This window comes from Trachemys scripta, chromosome 3, assembly GCF_013100865.1.
Source record: "Trachemys scripta elegans isolate TJP31775 chromosome 3, CAS_Tse_1.0, whole genome shotgun sequence".
Taxonomy (NCBI): Eukaryota; Metazoa; Chordata; order Testudines; family Emydidae; genus Trachemys; species Trachemys scripta.
The window spans coordinates 121,816,348-121,840,281 of record NC_048300.1 but is presented as its reverse complement, the minus strand read 5'-3'; the positions used below and the strand labels follow the sequence as shown (position 1 = coordinate 121,840,281).

At 40.8% G+C, this 23,934-nt stretch overlaps 1 protein-coding gene across 1 annotated transcript in view; it reads left to right on the top strand.

Moving 5' to 3' along the window:
- CDC40 (cell division cycle 40) overlaps positions 1-23,299 on the top strand; it is a 55,251-nt gene extending 31,952 nt beyond the window's left edge. Inside the window, exons 8-15 of the mRNA XM_034765886.1 lie at positions 4,221-4,295; positions 7,416-7,461; positions 9,653-9,754; positions 13,572-13,687; positions 14,563-14,696; positions 19,309-19,385; positions 20,900-21,044; positions 22,348-23,299. Of these exons, the coding sequence (XP_034621777.1) occupies positions 4,221-4,295; positions 7,416-7,461; positions 9,653-9,754; positions 13,572-13,687; positions 14,563-14,696; positions 19,309-19,385; positions 20,900-21,044; positions 22,348-22,525 (873 nt within the window). The 3' untranslated portion in view covers positions 22,526-23,299. The remainder of the gene's footprint in view (positions 1-4,220; positions 4,296-7,415; positions 7,462-9,652; positions 9,755-13,571; positions 13,688-14,562; positions 14,697-19,308; positions 19,386-20,899; positions 21,045-22,347) is intronic.
- Positions 23,300-23,934: the final 635 nt, after the last annotated feature.

The window sequence follows — 23,934 nt, the reverse complement described above, 5'->3', positions numbered from 1 at the left end:
ATTTTGCCCCAGATCCCTAAGTGGCCCCCTCAAGGATTGAACTCACAACCCTGAGTTTAGCAGGCCAGTACTCAAACCACTGAGCTATCCCTCCCCCCCTTATTCTTATTTATAAAATAACGGACCCAGGCTCATTCAAGACAAATTTTCTGGAGTTTCCAAAATTGTGCATAAACAAATTGGGTATTTGCATACTCAAATTGTGTATTTGTTCATTTACCAGTTAGCATGCACAATTGCAGGTTTTGCACATATGTAGTGAAATCCTGGTCCCCAGGAAGTCAATAGCAAAACTCCCACTAGCTTCAGTGGGACTAGGATTTCACCCATACACTAGTACGTGAACAAATTAGGTTTAATTCTGGAGGATCATGAAAATTTTGCCCTTGTTAGGGAATTATGTTACAAATTTTCACATCAAAAACAGTTTCATGGTATTAACAGTAACATCACAAGATTTCCCACAATGTAGTTGTTGACTACAGTTTCTTATGCAGAAGTCCTCCTTCATCAACACTATGTTTACACTACCACTTATGTCAGTATAACTTGTGTCGCTCAGGGATGTGAATAAGCCACCGCCTGAGTGACAAAAATTACACTGACCTAAGCACTGATGTGGAAGGTGTGGGGAATCCCTCAAAGAGAGGGAGGGTATCACCCAGGGAGCTTGTGGGAGGGATGCAAGGAGCCCCTTGTGTGTGCAGTGAGCTCAGCCTACAGAAGCTATGAAGTGTGCAGCCCCCTAGTTATTTAGACTTTATGTATGATGTCACAAAGTCAGTGACATTAAATATCAATTACAGAAGGATTCTCTACTTTGCCAGGAGCTCTTAGAGATAGAGTCCTGGGTAAAAGCCAGCTCACTTAGGCTCAATCCAGAGAAACCTGAGTTGAAGCTGGGAGGAGGAGGAGAAACATTTTAAAGAACTATTTAACTTCTCCTTGAATTCTGGTTTATTTTTTTACAATCATCGGAGTGGCTTGAAATCTCAGGTTCTTACTAGACTGTTCTCCATGCACCCAAATGAGAATGGCCAGCAACTCTTTCACTTCTAGCTGGCCAGGATATTGCACCTGTCCATCCCTTCTAGATGCAGCTTTTATTCTGATTAACGTGTTTATTACCAAATGGTTGGTCTGCTGTAATGCCTAATCTAGAGCTAGCCTTGAAGACCATTTAGCAGGTCCATATAGTGCAGACTGGATCTGCTTGTCTTTTCGGTAGTATAGACTTCAGATGTGGCACACTGTTCTGACCTGTAAATTGGTTGCTGATGTCTTTTCTGGGTGAAATTCAGAGTGTTGGTTTCAGTCTAAATAAAACTTTAAAATGTCTGGACCTTAACCCTGGTCTACACTACGGAGTTAGGTCGATGCAAGGCAGCTTACGTTGACCTAACTCTGTAAGCGTCTATGCTGAAATGTAACTTGACCGCTACGCTGACTTAATAACTCCACCTCTGCAAGAGAGACAGTGCTTAGATTGATGTAGTTAGGTCGACACCGTGTCAGTGTAGAAACTGCGTTGCTTAGATCGACTTTCAGGAGCTATCCCACAATGCCCCACACTAACAGTGAAATTGGTCCACGCGCTCCTGATGGGGACGTGCACCACCCACAAGGCACGTAGTGTGGACGTGCAAAAGCAGTTTAATTATTGTGGTGGCTGTACTTTCACATAACTTAGGTTGATGTGATTTTGTACTGTAGACATACCCTTAATTTTCAGAGGCTGTCTCTGCCATGTGTAGTAGGACAACTGCACTCTGAAGAAGCCCCTTTAGTTTGCTGTTACTAGACAGAAGCTGTTGAATCAGAGGCAGGTATTTTTCAGAGTTGGGCCCTCATCATTGCAATTTGATTTTGCCGATAATGCATCTGAGCCCAAGTTGGATTAAGTTTATGATAAAATTCAAGGCACATTCCTTACCCAGAGCTTTCAACTCAAGGCAGACTCTGGAGACTCCTAATGTTTAATCCCTAGGCATTTAATCTACTGGCTGCTATCCACTGTCTTGGATCTCATCCAGTAAAATGAGCCAGCTTTAGCAGAAGGTATATGTTCCTCATTCATGCATGGTCATTAGGTACTGTCCTAACCATGTTAAATGTGCTTAAACATGACATTGTGTTAATTGTGTTGAATATCTGCACTAAGAAGAAACTATTATCAAGGCCTGGTATATTCTGTGATCAGCTGGGCCTGAATTCTGGGGCCATGTTCTTAGAATCTCTAGCATTTTGGTGCAGCAGGCTGGAAATGATGTAGAATCATTTACACTTGAAAAATGAACAGTGCAAATGAATAATCTATGAAAACGAAGATGCAAGTAGCGCAGTGGCCCCTATGTGTTTTGATACTTTTTCTAGAGAGGTCCCACAATTTCAGTATTTAATATGCCAAACTTTTTATACTGACAATGCATAACTAAGCTTTTGCAGGAGGGCAGGGGAAGAGCAAGCTAGATATTGTGGCAGCTAAGGATATTTTGGGCTTTGGCCTTAAGAGAGAAGCACATGAGCTGTGCCTTTCTGCTGAAAGGGGCAGCATTGAGATGTTGACATCTCAATGGGGTGGTAAAGATTAACGTTGTAATGATTTGGACAGTTTCTGCCTCCTTTTGGAACTGTTGTGTCTGGCTTTTTGCATAATTCTGAACTTGAGAAATCTTGGGTGAAAATCGTGGTCGCATGGAAGTCAGTGCCAAAACTCCCTTTGACATCAGCGGGGCTAGGATTCATTCATTGTGGGTTTTTTCCTGCACCAGCACATTTATGGTAGCAGTAGTGGGAAAGCTTATATAGACCAACTGCAGAAGTTCTTACCACCAAGTCTGCTAATCCTGTTCAGTGAAGATAGTTGGAAGGTAAAAATGCCTGCATTCTGTCTACACTAGCACTTCCACCATTACTGCTCCCTGTAGAGCTGCACTATTGGAGTCCTATTGAGTAGTTAATCTTTTTATGAGGAAATCTTTTTTTCACCCCACTGTGTTCCATGCACTGATTTCCGTGGTACCTCTTAAAATCCCCTGCAAATCTTTTATAACATTGAATAACCCTAATACTCAAGAAAAGATAGGTTTGTCTCATACATTGTGTGTACTCTTAAGTGGAGCTGTTGCTTACTCATCAGAAAACTACACATGCAGATGGTTCATATATGAACAATTATCTGTGTTTACATGTGCAAATTTTAGTGGGAAAAGTTTGCCAATACAACTTAACTGCTATGAAAATTTGGTTTTGTATCTGTCAACTTGGTACCTCTTTTGTTTGTTGAGCACTAAGCAGGTTTGGGAGGCTGTATAAATAAACAGGAATAGTTTTCAAGTGTGTTTAAAATACTATCTGAATCAGTGTTTCCTTCACTTCCTTCTACCGTTCTGAGTTCAAGATTTAGTTTCCTTGTATTCATGATGTTTCAAACTTCATATGCAACATAGTATGTTTATGAACTCCCTTGCTCTGTTTAGGTATCTGTAATAGAATAAGCTTTTTGTAGGAAACCAGCATCCGGAAATCAGGATGCTGTAAAATAAAATGATGTAAAGTATTGTGTATCTGAAAGTCTTTGGGTTTTTTTTCCACATACATATCTGTTTAAAAATCTGATTGCAGCCCACTGGGATTGCTCACCTGAGTAAAGTTACAAATGGCCTTTAGTATTTGCAGGGTCAGGGCCTGTGTTGTTGAAGTTGTTGTCATGCAAGAGGCCTGAGTTTGAAGTGACCCCAGGAGGCTGCTTAGAGAGGCCCCAGATCCTGGTCACAGAATTGTAGTATAAAGAGGATTGTAATCACGATTGTGCAGAACTGGGTATATTATGAAGAGGTCAGATTGGCAGGGGGGAGAGCTCTGTGTTCTTCTTTTGTTAAAGCTAACGTTCCAAACCCACAATTTGTATTTCTTTGCCAAGGGCTGCCATGGTAATGGTGTAGGTGGGTGTCAGTGTGGGAGGGGAAGGGAGCATGCACACAACGGTTGCAGTGACTCAAGATTGCCCCCTGGTGATTCAGTAGGAGCAATTGTTTAAAATACATTCCTGTGTTAAAGAAGCAGGAGATTGTACAGGCTCCTCTTCAATCTTTCACATTTCTGAAAAGGTTGTGTTTTAGATTTCATCGAAATATTTTAGAAAAGAGGAAAAATGAGCTAGGAAAAAAATCCACATGCTCAATTTGCTGTTTCTTAATCATTTATGTTCTTATTTACAGGGTGTCAGTGCAGTCAGGTTGTTTCCACTCTCTGGCCACATATTGCTATCTTGCTCCATGGACTGTAAAATTAAAGTGAGTTGTTTCTGATATACCTTCACTTCATACAAATGTTGCATTCACAGCATTTAAATACTGAGTCTAATTTCTGTTAGAACATCTACTTTTCCAGGGTTTGAGACAAATTTAAAAAGAGGTATCGGGCTAAAAATTGTCAAATAGTTATCCTACATTATAGTTTTTCTCCCAGAAATGGTTTGAATTAGTTTCTTTGTTCTGCGTAGAAATAAATAGTTAAGTTGTCAATCGCAGCCATATCTACCTGCTTTGAATGTCAAATAAATAATGCAGAAACTATTTTAATGCAATATAAAGATCACAGTTAAATAAAGTCAGGAAGTGCAAAACTTAAGGTTTCTGCAGCAACTTGGTTGCGTGTGTGTTAAATAGATGCCTATCACCACCCTGCCTACGCTGCATGTACTGTGTTTTGTATTCCTCTCCCTCATTTCTCATCTGTTTTTATGTTTAGATTGTAAGTAGGGCTGTTGATTAATTGCAGTTAACTCACACGATTAACTAAAAAAAAATTAATCAGGCTTTAAAAAATTAATTGTAGTGTTAAACAGAATACCAACTGAAATTTTTAAAATATTTTTGGCTGTTTTTCAACATTTTTAAATATATTGATTTATATTACAATACAGTGTACAGTGCTCACTTATATATATATATATACACTTTTGATTACAAATACTTGCACTGTAAAATTATAAAAGAAATAGTATTTTTCAATTCACCCCATACAAGTACTGTAGTGCAATCTCTTTATCATGAAAGTGTAACTTACAAATGTAGAATTTTTTTGTTACATAACTGTACTCAAAACAATGTAAAACTTCAGAGCCTACAAGTCCACTCAGTCCTACTTCTTGTTCAGCCAATTGCTAAGACAAACAAGTTTGTTTCCATTTACGGGAGATACTGTTGCCTGCTTCTAATTTACCATGTCACCTGAAAGTGAGAACAGGTGTTCGCATGGCACTTTTGTAGCTGGCGTTGCAAGGTATTTACATGCCAGATGTGCTAAACACTCATATACCCCTTCATGCTTTGGCCACCATTCCAAAGGACATGCTTCCATGCTGATGATGCTCCTTAAAAAATGTGTTAATTAAATTTGTGGCTGAACTCCTTGGGGGAGAATTGTATGTCTCCTGTTGTTTTACCCACATTCTGCCATATATTTCATGTTATAACAGTGTCAGATGATGACCCAGCACATGTTCGTTTTAAGAACACTTTCATGGCAGCTTTGACAAAATGCAAAAAAGGTACGGATGTGAGATTTCTAAAAATAGCTACAGCACTCCACCCAAGGTTTAAGAATCTGAAGTGCCATCCAGAATCTGAAAGCATGCTCCACACCTCGTTCCTCTCAGAAGTCTTAAGAGCAACACTCGGATGCGGAAACTACAGAACCCGAACCATCAAAAAAGAAAATCAATCTTCTGCTGGTGGCATCTGACTCAGATGATGAAAATGAACATGCATCGGTCCACTCTGCTTTGGATCATTATTGAGCAGAACCCGTCATCAGCACGGGCAGCGGATTTCATAGGCTGGGGGGAGGTTTTGTCTCCCCAAACAGCCAGGCATGAACCCGCCCTCTGCCGTGACCACTCCCTGTGTGTGGCTCCAGTCCTCCGGCTCCAGTCCCCCAGTGCTCCGCTGGGGCTGGAGCTGCACGCTGCCCTCCTTCCCACACTCTGGAGCTGGGGACGCATACCACCCACCTTCCAAGGCTCCAGGGCTGGGGAGACTGGGGCCATGCGCCGCCCACCCTTCTTCACTCTGGAGCGGGGGAGGCTGTGGCCGGCCGCCCAAGTCCCAGAGCTGGGAAAGCTGGGGCTGCGCGCTGCCCACCCTCCTGGCGCTCTTTTGGGGCTGGAGAGCTAGCCATGGGACTGGCTGCAGTGAGGGGGTCGGCTCTGGGCTCCGGCGGAGGGTGGGGGAGCTTGGCTCCAGTGCAGGGGCGGGGGAAGAAGCGTGGCCTCGGTTGGAAGGGGTGGGGCTGGGGGCTAGCCTCCCCTAGCCGGCGGTTCATGCACCACCCATGATCATCAGCATGGAAGCATGCCCTCTGGAATGATGTTGAAGTATGAAGGGACATATAAATCTTTAGTGCATCTGGCACGTAATTATCTTGTGACGCTGGCTACAACAGTGCCATGCAAACACTTGTGCTCACTTTCAGGTGACATTGTAAACAAGAAGCGGGCAGCATTATCTCCTGCAAATTTTAACCAGACTTGTTTGTCTGAGCGATTGGCTGAAGTAGGTCTGAGTGGACTTGTAGGCTCTAAAGTTTTACATTGTTCACTTTTGAATGAGTTATTTTTTTGTACATACTTCTACATTTGTAAGTTCAACTTTCATGACAAAGAGATGGCACTATAGTGCTTATATTAGGTGAATTGAAAAATACCATTTCTTTTGTTTTTTATAGTGCAGATATTTATAATCAAAATTAAATCTCAAATGAGCACTGAACACTATTCTGTGTTGTAATTGAAATCAATACATTTTAAAATGTAGAAAATATCCAAAAATATTTAAATAAATGGTGTTCAATTATTGTTTAACAGGATAAATCACTTTAATCGCATGACAGCCCTAATTGTAAGCCTTTTGAGGCAGGCACTCTGGCTTCATGTGTGTATGTAAAATGCCTAAAACAATTTGGGTGTTAGCACAGTATAGGTACTTAATAGCATTGAAATGCTAATCCAATTAGGTTGTGAAGGTCACAGGTCCTTAAGCTTACCTTTGCTGCTGCTATCACTTGGTAAAAGACAATTTTATGTAAAGCTAAATTTTTATAGCTGGGACAAATGTTGATAGCAAAACATTTTTTGCTGAAAATTTCCTGCTCTGAGTTTATGAAACTGGGCCATTTAATTTCTTATTGCAAAATGAAATGTCATTTTAGTTCATCCTTGCATACTGTTGAGATAGTTGCAGAAATTCTGTGACAAATGTTCACATTATTTCTGAATTTCAAGATAGGTTAGTTGTGATCAAAATTCTCATATAGTGTCTCATACATCTGTAGTTAAACTTTCATTTAATAAAAATGTGGTGCAGAAATTAACGTTTCTGTCTCCTTTTTTTTTTTTTTTTTTTCCCCTCAAGCTATGGGAGGTTTACGGTGAACGAAGATGCTTACGAACATTTATTGGTAACCTCTTTTACTGAACTCTTTAATATACATTTAAAACAACTTCCTTCTTTCCTTGTCTCCTCTCTCCTCCTCCCCACCTCCCCGCCAAAGTAGATTTAATTACTTTGTGATTTTTGGGGAGGAGGGTGTCAGTGCCACAGAAGACATGTAGGCATCTGAGAAAAATGTCAGCTTTTCAATATGGTGTTGGCATGAAAGCTGAAGAGGCTGCATTTGTGCATGACCTTATTTTGTTTTTAATCCACATGATTTAGTATTGGCACTGAAGACTTCTAGACCCTAAAAACAAGATATTAGTGTACTGCGTCAATCAGTTATCAGTCATTACCAGAAATGGATCGGATAGATCCCTATTTTTTGTTACCTACTCCTCCCGTCCATACTTCATGTCTGAAATTAGACGGTATGTTCAGAGTAGAAGTAGTGTCTCCTTACTTGTACTGTGAGGTACCTAGCACACTTTTGGGTGTGCTAAAAGTAACTATTGTGATGTTGTCACATAACTAGGTCTTATCTTCTGGGCTAGACAAGAACCGAATTTCTAATGCAAAAGGAACAGAAAAACTTCTCATAAAAACTGTTCAGGCCTCCTTTTAAATATAAAAATGGAACAAGTCCAATATTTTCCTTGTAATTGAGAACTTTTATAGAGGATTGAGAGAGAGAAATGTGAGCTTTCTAGCAGTCTTTGCTGCAGCTTATGAGCAGCAGTTTTTCTCTTGAAGTGGAAACACTTCTAAAATGATGTACTGTCATTTGAAGTGCCCTTTTATCAATGTTCCTAGTACCCACGGCAACAAGCAGATTGGCTAAACTGATGCCTCAGAAAAGGATCTCTCTGAAGAGACTCTTCTCTTTGAACTGTGGTTTCAGAACTTTCCTGTCATGAATCAGATTCACCTGCTGTATTTTATTTTAAAAGTGTGTGTAAGCTAACATGTAGGGCCCCTATAAGTCTGCTACAATGGCCAACCAGAATTATTCTGCAAGGCAGGGGAGATGATTCTACCTGAGCAACACACCTTCCTGACCTAAATATTTCCCATATTCCACAGGGGATTTAATTTAAGCATGCCAAAATTATTTACCCACTTGCTATTGCTGCCATCCCAGAATTTTTCTGTGCCCAGCAGTTGGCATTCTCTTCATAGAATTCCTCTATAGTGTTCAGTCCTTGATTCTCCCTTACTTTTTTGTCTTAGATGTTAATGCTTTAACTATGTCCACGACAATCTTTGAAGCAATAGTGGATTTTGAGGTGCTACTTGTGCATCATATTTGTAATGCAATACATGTTATTTCAGTGCAGTGGAGAGATCAGCTGCATCACATTTTAAGATGTCTAGAATACGCAGACAAAACAAATCTTTTAATTTAAATAAATTGCTTTGGGGAGGACAGACTTTTAATATGAATTTCAACAAAACTAGTCATCTAAACTTTCTGTTACCATCCTGGCACTTATCCCATCCTCAGACGATTTAGATATTGGGCTAGTTAAGTGTTAAGATTCACTTGTTCCCCAAAAAACCCCTTCTGTCAATGCAGTTCCAAAGTACCTTCTATCTGGCTGTCTGCACTACATTGCATTGGGAAATTCCCTGCTGTTGCATTCTCACCACTAGAGGGAGTTGATGTTTTGCCACTGCATCTCATAACCTTGTTAAGGACAGGCTTAGACAATACAGTAATAAAAGTGGCAGTCGCTGTATGAGCCCTGTAACTAATAGCTGTTGGGCCTGCAACTATGGTGGTGTAGCAATGGAGGATTTTCCTAGTGCTGGGAGGCCTCCTGTGGTCAGTCTTATTCCTCAAATAGATGTTTATTTTTAAAGGTATGCTATGTTTCATCTGGAGAAGTTTTAGAGTTTTCCACCGTGTTGCAGTCAGTCTCTTTGCAGAGGTAATTCCCAGTGGCTTTATTTTCAAATCTCATAACGGCCTTTAGGAGGAGGTACTGTTACTTTTCCAGTTGCATTGGTCTGCTGGAACTAAATTTACAAGATTTTCTTAGATAAGTTCTAGTAGTTTTCTGTGTTACCAGAGAGTGTAATTAAAAGCTGTAATTGACCATTAGTATTGTGGTTTATCTGCATTCTATCTGTACATTCTCCAGAAAATCCTAATTCCTAGCATCGGGGGTAAAGAGTTAATTCTTCTCTCTACCACACTTCTTTTTATCTTTTAGGGCACAGTAAAGCAGTTCGAGACATCTGCTTTAACAATGCTGGAACTCAGTTTCTTAGTGCAGCATATGACCGGTACCTTAAACTCTGGGACACTGAAACAGGTAGGCTTAAATACATACATGTTTAAATCTGATAATCATTGCAACTAGTAGTAAATAGCTACTGTTTTAATAGTCATGATTTCTCTTATAGTGCAACACTGCTGTTTCAAATACAGGGAGAGCAATTTTCTCATCTCCTGAATGTTTTTGCTGTCAGTGTAAAGCTACAGTTAAGGTAGTCGTGGTGTTTAAGTTAAAAATCCATAGTAACAAGGGTTTATGCATTTTTTTTTTTTAAATTACTTTGAACTGAAAACTTTCGTAGAAAGAATGGGCCAAATATTTACCAAATTAGAGGGAATTATTTGGCACCCCTCCACTTATAAGAATGAAATTAAGTACTAAAAGTAAATTTTTGAATTGAATATTTTACTATAATTTAGTAAAGGATTTATTCCATAATAATTCTTCCAGATTTAAAAAAAAAAAAAAAGAATTTTCCCAAATAGGTTGGGGAAAGAAATAACAGTAATTATAGCAACAACATTTATTTCACAACATTTGTATTTTCATTGCTAAGAACATTAACAAATAATTATATTCACCTAATGCTGAGTGTCTCGGCCAAATACAAATCTAAGGTATTTACATACAAAAACAGGTATTTTAAATCCTGTTAGCTACTAACTATGGTTTTCTTAATGCTGCACTACTACTCCCATTGTGCCTCAATGGTATTTAGCAGATACTCAATACTTAACTGAAGACTTCCTTAGTTTTGTGCATTTGCCGAATAGATGAAGCTTGCTTTGTGTGGTGACTGATCTTAGCTTTCTTGCAGCCAGTCATCTTCCACTTTGCACTTTTTTAATAGTTATGTTCAAGGTCCGCTTTACCTAGATTTTCTCAATGTAGGAAAACAGCTATTAAAAGAGGGAAAATAATCTGGATAGGGCAACTCCAGAGAAAAGGATTTGTAACATAGAATTGTCAGTACCATAATTTTTTTTTTTTTTTTAATATCTTGCATATCAGAGCTCAGGGGCTATTCCAGCTATAGGCAAACTAGGCAACTTCCTGGGGCAGCTGGACCAAAACTGAGTGACACCATGACCCCGTGCACCAGGTCACAAGGCCACTCACTTAAATTTGGCCCAGATGTTCCTCCATCACGATGGAGGGGCAGTTGGGCCAAACCCACAATGCGTGGTGCTGTGACTAGGTACTTGCCCCCACTTCAACCAAAATCCTGGATCCATTATTTCAGTAGAGAAGCTCTGTTCTAGAGTGGTTTTCAAACTGTGGGTCACGACCCAGTACTGGGTCGTGGAATGTAAGGCTCTGGATCGCGGTGGCTCTGGTCAGCATCTCAGACTGGGCCATTAAAAGTCCCGTTGGCAGTGCTGCCCTGCTAAGGCAGGCTAGTCCCTACCTGTTCTGACGCCACACTGTGGCCAGCAGCAGGTCCGGCTCTTAGGTTTCGCGCACTGCCCCAAGCATCGGCTCCGCACTGGCCAGTGGGAGCTGGGGAGGGACTAGTGCCTGTGGGCAAAAGCCGCGTGGAGCCACTTGTGTACCTCCGCCTAGGAGCCGGACCTGCTGCTGGCTGCTTCCGGGGCGCAGCACGGTCCACGGTGCCAGGACAGGCAAAAAGCCTGCCTTAGCATCCCTGCTGACTGGGAGCCACCACAGGTAAGCCCGCAATCCACCCCCGTGTCCCAATCCTCTACCCCAGCACTGAGCCCTCCCCCAAACCCACAGTCCCCACCTGCACCTCAAAACCCTCATGCCTGGCCCCACCCCAGAATCTGCACCCCCAGCCCAGAGCCCTGACCCTCTCCTGCACCCCAACCCTCTGGCCCAGCCCTGAGCACCCCCAAACCCAGAGTCCCCTCCCACACCCTGAGCCCCTCATTCCCAGTCCCACCCCACAGCCCTCAGATCAACCCTCTGCCCCAGCGTTGAGCCCCTTCCACACCCCAAACCCCTCATCCCCAGCTCTGTTGGGTCGCGGTCATCAACAATTTTCTTCAACTGGGTCACCAGAAAAAAAGTTTGAAAACTACTGTTCTAGAGGGTAGGAAGGGGGTGGCACACTGAAGTTTTGCCCAGGGCGGCAGATTGGCTAGAGCAGCCTCCCCCAGATTTTTATAAGTAGATGAGGATCACCGTTTCTGTACTTTGGACGCCATTAACTCAAGTCTTCTGCATGAATTCCGTTTTTAGCTCTTCACTTAACATTGGCTTTGTTACAATGATATTGTGGGCCTTCCAGGTTTGTATCTCCAAGGTGTGTGTACCGTCCTTGCTTAGTTTACAAGGGAAAAAAATTTTTTTTTCTAACTGCTAGCCTGCAAATTCAGCTTGGTCTTTGAAAGTCAAAATGTATTCTTTTATTCTCATGCATATTAATTGACAATACATACTGGAGGCCAAACTCTGCCCTCCTAAAATACATACCCTATCAAGGCTGGACAACATTAAAGAGCTGTATAGAGTGCATCTTTGTTCAGAAGGCTTCATAATCTCCTGGCACTTAGTTTGCAAGGCCATGTCTATGATTGTTTTCCTAAAAATTACCTCATGGAGGCAACAATGGAAATAGCAATATATAAAAAAGATGCACGTGGCTGACAGCATTTTAACCACTCTTGTCATCTAAATGCCCAGAGCAAGTCTAAATGACACTGTGGGTTAAAAAACCAGCAGCCACTGACATCTTGTTTATACTACTGGTGCTTCCACTGTTGCCACCACCAATGGCTCGGTCGTGGTCAATTCTATTCTGTATAGGTTTTTATCCCACACTTCTCACGGTAGTATCCGAATATCTTCCAGTAATGCATTAAGGAACATGACTAACACCTGTCATGTGGTTGCTCTCTCCCCAGGGGAGGTTTGTGCATTGGAGGGTTTTGTAATGATAGAAAACATTACTCAAAGATGCGGCTGTGTGGGTACTTAGCATCAGTGAGGAATCCAGGAGTGTTCCTTAACTATGAACTCGGTAGACCAAATGTGGATGTGTACCTTCAACCAAAGGAAAATATAATCTGGCTGTAAACACTTCAAAATGTTTTCTTCTGACTATCACCATAACTTCTGCCTTGCTTGAGTTCAGCTTCAACTAGCTGATCTTGTCCAAGCATTGGGTCTTGCTGTTGGTGGTGGTGGTGGCGGTGAAGGAATAGGATGGGTAAAGCTGTGTCTCCTCTGCATATCACTGACACTTTGAGTTTATGTTGTCTGACCAGTTCACCTCGTGGTTCTATATAGCTGTTGAAAAGGACTGGTGAGAGAATTGTTCCTTGTGGAACTCTACAAGTGATGGGTCTAGTAATGGAGGTGATAATGAGTCAGCAGGTCCATGATGACTCATGGTGGGGTGCTGATGTCTTTTAGGAAGCTTTGGAATTTGGTGGCATCCATGAGTATTCATGGTTGAATCAGGATCATTGGTCTGTCTTGTTGCCTGGCAGTTGGAGGTTTCTGACTACTGTCTTAATAAGGTAATGGGTCTGTCCAAGACAGTGTCTGGGTTGCGATGTCCTCAGTATTGATATCTAGGCTAAAGATCAGGTACAGGGTGTGACCAGCTGCCTGGGTTGAACCAGTAGCAGTGGTGGGAAATTTTATGGGGGGGGAGAAAAGATCTAATATAAACAAGATCCAAGTCATCTCTAGAATAATTCCCAATCTCTGATCTTTTCAGGGAGTTGAAAGCCTATGTTTTTGTTTTCTCCTGATCTAAACTAAGTAAAACATTTCTAGGTACAAAGATGAATAATTTATGATAGCTTATTACTGCGAGCATTTATAAAACTATGCTTGTGAAATTTTTGAACTGATCTAATTTGAATGGCTTGTCTGTTTACAGGGCAATGTGTTTCAAGGTTCACAAACAGGAAGGTTCCATACTGTGTCAAATTCAATCCTGATGAAGATAAACAAAGTCTTTTTGTGGCAGGAATGTCAGATAAAAAAATTGTACAGGTAAGACTCAGAACTTAATTAAATGTTTCCTGATCTCAGAGGTTTATAAAGTAAAGTTTTTGTAGCTGAAGTTTAAATTTAGCTGCTGTATAACGGCAAGGCCTTAGACATTTTCTTTCCTTTCTTAACAGTATTTTTGAATGAACACTCCCTTAAAGGCTGTTGCTAGATAGGGTTACCATATTTTAATTTTTAAAAAGGAGGACACTCCGAGGGGCCCCCGCCCCAACTCCATCCCTTCCCTGCCCCAACTCTGCCCCCTCCCCTGAACGCTCCGCCCCCTGAACCTCCCCCTCCCCTGCTTCCCGTGAATCAAATGGGAGGCAGCAGGTAAGCTGGGGCGGGGTGCGGCGCGGCCCAGTCCGGCCCCCCTGGCTGAGCGGCTCCCTCCGGCGGCCGGCCCAGGCCAAGAGGCTCTGGCCCCGCCATCTCCCGCCCGGCTTGGCTCGGCTCGGCTCGGCTTGGGCCCTGGGGCCCCGGCCAAGAGCTTGCGCCCTTGACGGTGTGGTGCTTGGCCCCCAGCCAAGTGCCTCCAGCCCCCGGCCGAGCACCGCGCCGGCCCCGCACCGCTGGCCCCAGCCCCTGCCGAGCACCGCCGGCCCCGGCCCGGCCCCAGCGGCCCCGGCCGAACACCGCCAGGCCCTCCCTCCCTATTTTCCCGGACATGTCCGGCTTTTTGGGATTTTCCCCCGGACAGGGATTTGAGGCCTAAAAAGCTGGACATGTCCAGGAAAATCCGGACTTATGGTAACCCTATTGCTAGAGTACTTGCTCTCTGACCTGAAAGTCTGACTAAATATCAGAAGCTTTATCGTTTCAAGTTCAGAAATGTATTAGAACTTAAGTGGCTCTGACGCTGGCTGTTTAATTTGCAGTGGGACATTCGAAGTGGGGAGATTGTGCAGGAGTACGATAGGCATTTGGGAGCTGTCAACACCATTGTGTTTGTGGATGAGAATAGACGGTTTGTGAGTACATCTGATGACAAGAGTTTAAGAGTCTGGGAATGGTGAGTTTCAAACCTCACAAAGTTTGATTTCGTATTCGTATAGAGCAAACTGGGAAATAAATAACAATTTTAAGTCAAATCAATGCAATTACTTTGAAGTTTTTGTGCAGTAAGTTCCTGCTAGCCAAACAAAAAGCTAAATTAATTTAACTTCCATTTATATTATTCTCTACAGTAATGGAAATATTTAAAAAGAAGCAGTGCCAGAAAAAAAATCAGTGATGTTCCTGCTGCTAGTTTCTAGCCTATTTGGTCAACAACACAGTCAATCGTAAATACTCCACACCAGACCCATATTTCTGCAGTCCACAGGCTCGTCTGTGAGCCAGTTCTTAACGTATTTGTTCAGTCAATGAAACGTCCCTTCCTGAAATTAGATGTAAGACAGTTAATTGTATTTTTAAAATCCCTTTGAAGTAAAGATTTTTAAAATGTCTAACACTTAACTCTCCTTACTGGCTTACAACCCTCCTGTGTTGCAGTACTTTTTACAGGTTTTAAAAAGCAGCCTCAGATAATATTTCATTAACTCTATCCAAAAGCAAAGCAGAGAATTTCATAGTTTACAGAGGTCTTCATTGGTATGAAGGCACAAGAGCCATTCAAGTTACATTTATTCAATATACTGTACTAGCCCCAAATTAAATAAAATATCTTGTTTGGTTTAGATAAAAATCAATCTAACATAGCACCTGCAGTAATATAAAAGTTGTTCCTAGAAATTTTTTCTAGGATAGTCATACGGTATGTGTTTTTAATCAGTGAAATGATTTGCTTCCTATTCCTGTATAACACACGCTAGGTGAATACCAGGCAAATTATTTTAACTTTATAAGTAAAGCAAAGGTCGTGCCATGGGTTGTTATATAGAAACAATGGGCATAGCCCTATCAGCTTGTGGCAGACAATATTCCATTAATGGTTTCTCTCATCTGCTCTCTCATTGGAGGTGTATCAGCACTTAAATTATGCGTATAAAGAATTGCCTGTGCCATGCTACTTTAGAGTACCGTAAAGATAACTAATCAAATAGTTTAACAGTTTCATTCTAGCTTTTCAGTCTTCTTTTTGGGAGTGGGATGGGGGAGGAGGGGGAGGTTTGCACTGAGAAGCACGGTTAAAATATTGAAAAAAAAATTATAATGGCAGTATTGTGTATGAAATTCCATCCAAGACAAGGCTCATTTAGAAATATTATTTGAACTGCTCTTCAGTTCTAATGTGAGTTGGGAGAGAGGTGTTCTGTTCAGCTACTGAAACCTACAAAAAGCATTTGGTGTTTAAAGAAAATGATTCATTCTGGCCTTTTCATTGAATCCAGCTGGCTATCTTTAGGATCTACGGTAGTTCTACATTGCCCTTCATGTATGGAGGAATCTAGGTCACAGCAGTGCTCAGTTGATGTCCATAATGTACCATGCAGTTACTGCCTGTTTTTAAATAAATAAAAAATTTTTAAAAATTAAAAAGTGAAGGATATATTGAGATTCATTTTAAGCTTGTGCTAGCTCTACTGTTACATGGTAATCTCTGTTCAGTACTCTGGATTTTGCTCCCTGGCTAGCAGTTTGGGAGCTATGTGGAGGCAGTGCACTTAGCCAAACAGGTGAGAGGAAGTGCCCAGATCATTCTCTGGCTGACTCAGTGGGTGTTTTGACTGGGTTCTGGAAGGAATTTCAGACATAGCTCCTCATCTGGAAGGACTGTTGGTCTGGCAAAGTGCTGGTGAGTTATCTCCAAGAAGTTTCAGTGAACCCCTTAAGGAGAAGGAAAAGTCCTTGGGCACGATGACTACTAAGAGGGATTTCTTCTGTTTTGGTTTGTGGAGCCATGTCTCTCCTGCACAGAACTACTGCCTCTTGGGACTGGATGCTCTTGTTTCTTGTGGTCCCTGATAATGAATAAAATAAATAGCTACAGGGTGAAATGTCACCTTCCCTTTCCTCCTTCCCATCACAAAGAATCTAGTTGCAGAACATCACAGCCTGATTGTCCCAAATGTAGATATCTTCAGATTATATTAGAAGTCACAGGAATAGTGTTATCTCATTCAGATATTATGAACTATAGAATAGATCATATTCCATCATTCAAATTTTGCTTAACAGACTGATTTATAAAGCTAATGTAGAGCACTTCTCCCACTCTGCTCATTCATCGCTGTGGACTGCGGTACAGAACATTTCCTGAAATACGCTGATCTGTCTGTAGACAAATTTCAGATTTCAGGCTCCAAATTAATTACATTTGCATTAAAACTAAATTAATGTGTTCAGCACTGCAGCTTTTGGAGCTTGAAGAATTTCATGTGTCAAGTTGTCACCAATCCTGCTGTGAATAAATCCCTCTTTTCTGTTTTATAACAGGCATTTTATATGGTTCAGTTATCACTTTTTGATATGTTCAAATATACAAATATCTCTTTCTTTACTTAATAATAAGCCTGAAGATTTTGATTTTAACAAGAACTTTAAACAACAAGCTTTAAAAGTAAATATGACCCCCATATGCTCCTAAAAGCTACATTTAATTACAAGTTTTTAATTGCTTTTGTAGTGTTCTTAATTGCGTAGAAGAATGTTCAGGATGTTTTGTAATCAAATCTCAGTTGGTAAGCATTTTCACTTGGCCAGTGCTGGGAGTGGTCTGACATGTCAGACGTTGCTGGGAACAGCTTCTCCCATGATAACATCCATGAAATGCAGATTCAATTATGCTGTGTACAGATTCTGCTTTCATGTTTACTGGATTGCAGTGTCCTTCCTTTGTGGAACTGCAACAGTAAGAATATAGAACAATAAATGTTTTTCAGATAACAAACTATATTTGCTCAGTGGAATCTTAACTGGGATATTCTGAAGTTTTGCTTTTCTGCTTTCTACTTATTGCATCCATATGGCAGTGATATTAAAGTTGAGGTGGTCGTTGTATTCTAAACCCCTTGATTTTGGAAAATACAGGATTTTATTCTCACTCCTTAATATTTTCATGGTGCTACTCAGGGAAACGGTGAAATGGTTTGGGCTGCTGTGCCATCAGTATGTTGATGACCCTCCGCTCAAAATTTTCCTACCCTCAAGTCACTAGTGAGCCATACCCCATAGTGGTATCTAATGCTGGTTTCATTCTCTGCTAGGATGACGAGGCTAATGCAATCCATAGGCTTCAGATGACCTCCCTGCAGTGGTCGGTCTTTCCATAGTTCCCAAGCTCCCATAAGGAAATTGAAGTCTTTTAAGAGATTTTATATCTCTGGCAGTTCCAAACACTTTCCCTTTACTTTTCAAGAGACCCTAACTTTTAGTTCCTGCCAGGTTTGGTCAGGAGGAAAGAAATGGCCGTGGAGCACTCTCATTTTTGTCAGTGAAGGTTAGAAACTCCCACCACTTATAATTGTCAGCTCATAAAACAATGTTTTGAGGAAAATGTACCAGGTCTCTCAGTTTAGAATTTCCAGTTAGAACAGCCATTGAGGTTTAAATTGTTTTTTAGGTCAGCCAACCATGGCAGCGTTTTTTGGTGACCTTTGAGAAACTGATTTTGTCTTGCTTCCTATTTCACAATTTGGCTTGAAAGAAGTATGAAACTTAAATGTCTTTTATTCTGCCTAATAGTTTAGGGCAGCATATCCTGCAGCAGTCCTGACTACATCTGGTACATTTTAACAGAAAGCAGAGCTGCCTGGAATAAATTCCAGCAGATGAGCCTGCATTAATTTGTGAAGAGAGAAGACAGCAAAACCCACATTGCATTTCAATTCCTTTTAACTAGAATTAAATGCAGGAAGTGTATTTTCCATAATGTGGCTTTATTGTTTAACCTTTTACAGGTTACATAAAAGTTCTTTCTAGCTAGAGTGAAGATTCCTTTTTGGGGAGGGAGCAGGTTCAGACATGCAAGCTATCATACGCTGCCTGTCTAGTCTAGGAATGGAGTAGTGTCTGACACTGACTTTCAAACACCGCTGCCCTTACCCCACAGCCTCCCTCAAGTGTGACTGAAAACCGGTTTTGTCATTCGTGTAGACAGGGCTATTGGGGAATCTATACTTTCTGCATTGCCTACATCAGTAGTTCTCAGCCAGAGGTTCTGGGGAGCCATGAGCAGGTTTCGGGGGGGCCACCAAGCAGGGCCAGCATTAGACTCACTGGGGCCCAGGACAGAAAGTTGAAGCCGAAGCCTGAACAATGTAGCTTCATGGGAGCCCCTGTGGCATGAGGCTCCAGGCAACTCCCTGCTTGCTACCCCCTAACACCAGCCCTGGCTTTTATATGCAGAAAATCTGTTGTTGTGGCACAGGTGGGCCATGGAGTTTTTATAGCCCGTTGTGGGGGACCTCAGAAAGAAAATGGTTAAGAACCCCTGGCCCACATCCAGCACCAAAACCTATTCACAACTGGAGGTATTAAACAAGGCTCATTTTCTTTTGTCGATAGCACCACAGTAATAGTTCACTGGGAGGTATTTTTAATATCTTTGAACTCCATTTTAGACATTTTTCGTCTGGACACCACCTCTCATTCTGTTTCAGTGGTTGATTAAATCAGCTGACTTTAGGTAGCCCTTTGAAATATTTCCAGTTCTTCATCCATTCACATTTCTTCCTTTGCAGGGACATTCCTGTCGATTTCAAGTACATCGCAGAGCCGAGTATGCACTCAATGCCTGCAGTCACCTTGTCTCCAAATGGTAAGTTAACACTTTACTTAGGCCTTGTCTACACAGGAAAGTTTCACTAGTTATACCAGTATCAACCCTCCCATGTGGATATCTGTTGTATCATTTGGGGGGTTAGCTTAAATTCCTTTCCAGATGACATAAGCTAAACCGGAAAAAGATACTCTTATACCATAGTAAGAGTAACCAAACGGGGTGAGTTATATCCGTATAACTGTATTCGTTTAAATTAACACGTAGGGTTATACCAAAAAATGTCAGTCTTAGTTTACTTTCTCTGTAGTGAGAGGCCCAAGTTAGTTTCTTTTTTTATGAACTCTGTCATTTTAAAATTTCTCTTTCTGCAAGTGGTAGAAGGAGCAAACAAAGCTAAAAGGGTAATAAAAAAGCCTAGAAGGGAGCAGAAGAGGAGAATAGTGACCCCATGACATGTCTACTCTTTTCCTGGGACCCTTGAGAAAGTCTTTCAAAGTCACTATGTGGTCACTGCTCAAGGAGAGGGAATATGTCCAGCAGAAAAAGATCAAGGAGCAGCTTCTCTCTTCAGCATGTCCCCTTTCCCACCTGGGAGCATCTGCAATGCCCTCTCCTCCCTACCCACCACCAAAACAGGAAGAAGGGTGGACACATGATTGGTTAAAAAAGCAGCCCTTCTTTTTTACTTCCAGACACTTCTCCTGTTGAACTGTGAAACTTTAAAAAAAAAAAAAAAAAAAAGCTGGTTTGAAAATTAGATCTTTATTTACATGGTTAAAATCATTCAACACATTTTAGACCTGCTTTACACTCAAGTAAAATTGCTCTTTAAATAAAAAACAAAACAGAAAACCACTAGTAACTCTATTGTTCCACAGCTTAAAATGAGTAACTAATGAGATGTGAACTTGTCTCCTGGTTTCAGTTCTTTGATTGACCAGTTAGGATATCTGCTCACCTATCCTGTTCTTTGTCTAAGCCTCTTCAGTATTTTAAAATGAGACAGTCACCACGGGTAATCTCTGGATGGTGTAGCGTGACTATAACAGAAATTTACTATAGGCAATTGAGCATACATGCAGGGATACGCTTCCAAACTATCTCCAGTGTTAGGTTCTGCCTTTATTAGTTGTAATAGGCAGAAATCAACTCAATGAAAATTTTCCATGGGTATGACTGATAACTGTACTTGGTGTCACAAATGGCTTAGAAAGAATTGCTTACAGAATTAGAAGGTTTATTTTTGTATGATGAAATTTGTGTCTGCCACACTATAAATCTTTCTACACATGTGACGTGAGCCAAGTCTGTACTTTTTTTCTTTGAGTGAACACTGCTAATACACCATTCTAGGGTCCAGCTCTGAGCTGTCCAGTACACGGTAGAAGCCATGCATATTATTTAACTAAATGCTTTATTAACACCGAATATTGTTGAAACCAAAACTGACATTGAAAGTTCTAGGAATCTTTGTCAGATTTGTTTCTTTGGCTGCAGTAGTCTGATTCAAAATAAGACTGACATCTGCCTGAACTTTGTTGCACATACAGGAAAATGGCTGGCTTGTCAATCAATGGATAATCAGATTTTGATTTTTGGAGCTCAGAACAGATTCAGACTAAACAAAAAGAAAATCTTCAAGGGTCACATGGTGGCAGGTTATGCTTGTCAAGTTGATTTTTCACCTGACATGAGGTAAGTTCTATGAAAACTAACTTCTGTCTTAAAGTTGTCGCGAGATCCTGCTAAATTTGTTTTTGAAACCCTTTGTAATATACTGATGTGCTGCTGTCCTTTTAACCCAACACTGCTGTGTGGCTACAGAGAGTTTTCTGCAGCAGTTAAAAGGAGAATTTGCCCTTTGCCCTTTGTTAAGTTCAATGGATTCAGTACTAACATTTACCCCAGTAGTATAAGAAATGAACATTTAGTTGAAGTACTCTCAATGAACACTTTGTTCTAAATTCTCCATTCTACAAAGGCTGTTTTGTGCTGCTATGATCTTAAACCAGCCAGAAGTCTTCCCTAGGTAGGTAGAATCTCAACTGTAAGATGCAGTTAAACTGCCTCCCACACCAGCCACAACCCCACTCCACCCCGCCTCAAAGTGAAAGTGAGAGGAGGAAGCATATAGAGGAGGACAGGCTGGGGCTATAAGGGGGCTTATCAGACCTGAGCTCCACTACACCTGATCCTCTGCTGGTGTAAGGGACTTTATAGCACCAACAGAGTTGAGCAGGATGCTTCCTGTTCTAACTTGCACTGGAGCTAGGTAGCCATGAACCGGGGAGCAGCAACTGGCTTCCTACACACTGGTCTGCAGTAGAGTCACAAGAAGACCTTCCTGCACACACATACCTTGGGTTCAAACTTAAAGCAAAACTGAGTCCAGATTGAAGCCTGGTTCTTCTACTTTGCCTAATGAAGTTGTACAGCTAACTCTCATCTGCAGCTATACTAGCGATGTCACATTGGTGTCATTTTAAGACAGTTATGCCCATTTAACTTCCTGTAGATAACAAAGCAAGTATATGTATGATTAGCATAATGCACTGCAAAAGTGTTCACATTTTTAGGGGATTTTTTTTAAAAGAAAAATCTCTGCAAATTCGGTTTTTTTCCTGGAATTTTCTCTTATCCTCTCAGGCTCTATTACTCAAGCAACATAATGCATGGTATAATCACATTACTTAGCACATTTACCTCACCGATGATGTGATGAATCAGTGCACAGCAAGAGCCTGGGCTCCTTAGAACACATCATGCATGCTAATTCTTTGGAATTCCTACTGTCTGTTGAAACAGACTCTCTTGAATGGAAAGCTTATTGGATTACTAAATTTTTTCCATTCCCCAGTACAAAATTATCTTTAATCTGTTTTTTGCATTAATTTAAAATATTTATTTCAATGTCTGCTTTATAATAATCTTCCAAAAATGGAAAATAATAAAAGTAGTTCTGAAAGTTTTTAATAGAGCTTTTAATTTTTTAATACAGCTATGTGATATCAGGTGATGCAGATGGAAAACTTAACATCTGGGACTGGAAGACGACAAAACTCTACAGTAGGTTAAAAGCACATGACAAAGTTTGTATAGGCGCAGTCTGGCATCCACATGAAACATCCAAGGTCATCACCTGTGGCTGGGATGGTCTTATTAAATTGTGGGACTGAAGGGGGCACTGCAAGGAACTAAATTTTTATAAGACTTTTTGTGAACATCTGAGATTGCTAAACATGAACTCTGCTGAGGATGGTTTGATTTGAACTTCCAGCTGTTTTCGGGTTCTTCACTATTGAGGTGCACTGTGCACTCTTGGAAATGGGAAATCTCCCAGGCAGAAGACTCAGCTGAAAGGCTACTCTTCTAAGTATGACTTCAAGGTTTGCGAGAAGCTGAGAACAGTTATGTGAAGTGGCCAGAAATAAATATTAATTTGATAAGTTATTTTCTGTTTGATCCACTTTTTCAGAATAAAACAGTATTTTCTAGTTTGCGATTCTGGATGTCTCACAGTATATGGTGTAGAAGTAGAAAACCAGCAGTTTTTTTGTGTTCTGTAACTGCATAGCTCAGAAGAAAAGTCTCTTTAATCTCTACTGCAATAGATCTTGAAGATGCACCCATTAATAGACTTTTTGGCAGTATTCTATGACACCCAAGTTTCTTTGATTTATTAGAGTACACAACCAGTGATTAAGATTTATTGATCCATAACCAAAACAGAGCTGATCAAAGGCTTTAGCATACATACCCAATGAACAAACGGAGTATACCCTGCAGACTGTTCCCTAAACCCTCCGTCTGCGTTCTTATATTCATATCTTGACTTAAACATTTACATGATACTGATCATGGAGGTTCCTCTACGTAACCATCTTTATTTGAAAGTTTTCTTTATAATAAAAGGAAATTCTTCCTCCCCCCCCCCCCCAAAAAAAAAAAAACCCAAGGTAAATTCCATATACTGTTAATTATCATGCTTTTCTGGAGCATATTTCAAAGAAAACCACATTCCCTGTCCCTTAATCATATTCTTTGTACAGGGTGCACTTTAGTACTCACTGTTCCTGTATTATATGCACCATATTGTTTCCATGCTAAGCTACTGTATATACATGTTACATTTTTTTTTAAGAACTTATTTTTAATAAATCTTTTGTACAAAAGTCTGGTTTAGTTTAGTCCTTACTTCTAGCATATCCAAGTCAAATATTCATTATCCTTTCAGTTTGGGATTTGGCATTTCCTAACTGCCAGTGGTGCCAAAGTACAAATGAACTATTTTCCTTTCTTGGATGATACTAAAACAATATGTTGATTATTTTGCTAAGCAAATGGGGGCAGAAAAGTCTTTCTAAATTCTTATACCAGACTGTGCACCATATTATCTGACTATGAATGAATAATGGAAATAAGGGAAAGAACAACAAACTGGTCAGCCTTCAAGCCACATTCTATAACTATTGAATTAACATTATAAAATTATTGTAGATCAAACCATTGTTGTTTGATCATCCAGTTTTATTAGGGATGTCTTAGGAAGAATAGTCATGTTGGACAAGATAAGTTCCTTAAAGGC